This window comes from Frankliniella occidentalis, unplaced genomic scaffold, assembly GCF_000697945.3.
Source record: "Frankliniella occidentalis isolate FOCC.00 unplaced genomic scaffold, Focc_3.1 Scaffold71, whole genome shotgun sequence".
Taxonomy (NCBI): domain Eukaryota; kingdom Metazoa; phylum Arthropoda; class Insecta; order Thysanoptera; family Thripidae; genus Frankliniella; species Frankliniella occidentalis.
The window spans coordinates 739,865-740,823 of record NW_026267201.1 but is presented as its reverse complement, the minus strand read 5'-3'; the positions used below and the strand labels follow the sequence as shown (position 1 = coordinate 740,823).

At 62.8% G+C, this 959-nt stretch overlaps 2 protein-coding genes across 2 annotated transcripts in view; one reads left to right on the top strand and one right to left on the bottom strand.

The window, feature by feature from the left end:
• Nucleotides 1-959, bottom strand: part of LOC113217460 (U-scoloptoxin(05)-Sm1a) — a 162,212-nt gene that overhangs the window by 142,259 nt on the left and 18,994 nt on the right. The gene's annotated exons all lie outside the window — the stretch shown is intronic.
• Nucleotides 7-959, top strand: part of LOC113217458 (uncharacterized) — a gene marked incomplete in the record, with an annotated part of 6,172 nt that continues 5,219 nt past the window's right edge. Inside the window, 1 exon segment of the mRNA XM_052268500.1 lies at nucleotides 7-735. Coding sequence (XP_052124460.1) covers nucleotides 597-735 — 139 coding nt within the window.

Genomic DNA, 959 nt, shown 5'->3' with positions numbered 1-959 from the left:
AGGGCATGATCAGGGGCAAAAATAGTGGTTCAGGCAACAGTCAGCTATGTCTCAGTCAAAATTCAGCAAAATTATTTCACCTCGGGCTGTTCGTTTCAGTTTAGAGGCTCCCCGTCGAAGGAGAACCGGTTTTCCAAGTGGCACATGGAGCCGGTCCTGGTCCCGCCAGGCTCCGGCAGCGGCGCCGCAGGTCGCCATAGACACTGTTTGGGCACGCCCCGAGTGACGCAGCTGGACGCCAATGACGGACTAGACGAAAACACCAGCGCGCCTCCCTACCAGGCATCTTTCATTGATTTGCGACGTTTCCCGCCGTCAGCCGCGAAGAGCGAGGCCGCGGCGGCCAGCGCGCGCACCCGCACCGCTGTCTCACTGACCTAGAAACCGGCATCGATCAAGGAGCTGAGCGAGGGGGTGGCTGACTTAGGCCTGTCATTAAAAATTCATTCATCCACACATTGCATTCATTCAGCTCCCCTACAAAAACCACGCGCCTTTCCTCTAGTTTCTAAAGTTCCCATAAACTCTTTTGTTTCCAGCCGGGCCGGTCCAAAGTCAGCGGCGGCGCCCACCAGGAGGCCCAGCAGGCTCAGGTGATGGAGTGCGGGCCGCGGCGGTGCCAGCCGCTGTTCTTCTGCCACGAGGCGTCCAACACCTGCAAGCCGTGCGGCGACATCTGCAACAAGGCGCGCCCGGCCCAGTACGAGCCGGGCCTGTGCCTGGAGCAGTGCCGAGGTGAGTGAGTGAGTGCGCGGAGCACACCAACAGCCCCGTCGCCATGGCGACCACGCCGCCGCGGCGCCGAGGCGGCCGAGGCACCCGGCATGGAGGTTATCGGCCTCCGCGGGGGCGGGCGGCGGGGCGCGGCGCGGGGGCAGACACTTTATTCGTTCGTTAGCGTGCAGTGCGATGGCAATCGGCAAAGGGGAGAAGGAGGAGGAGGGAGAGCGGGGGCGGCA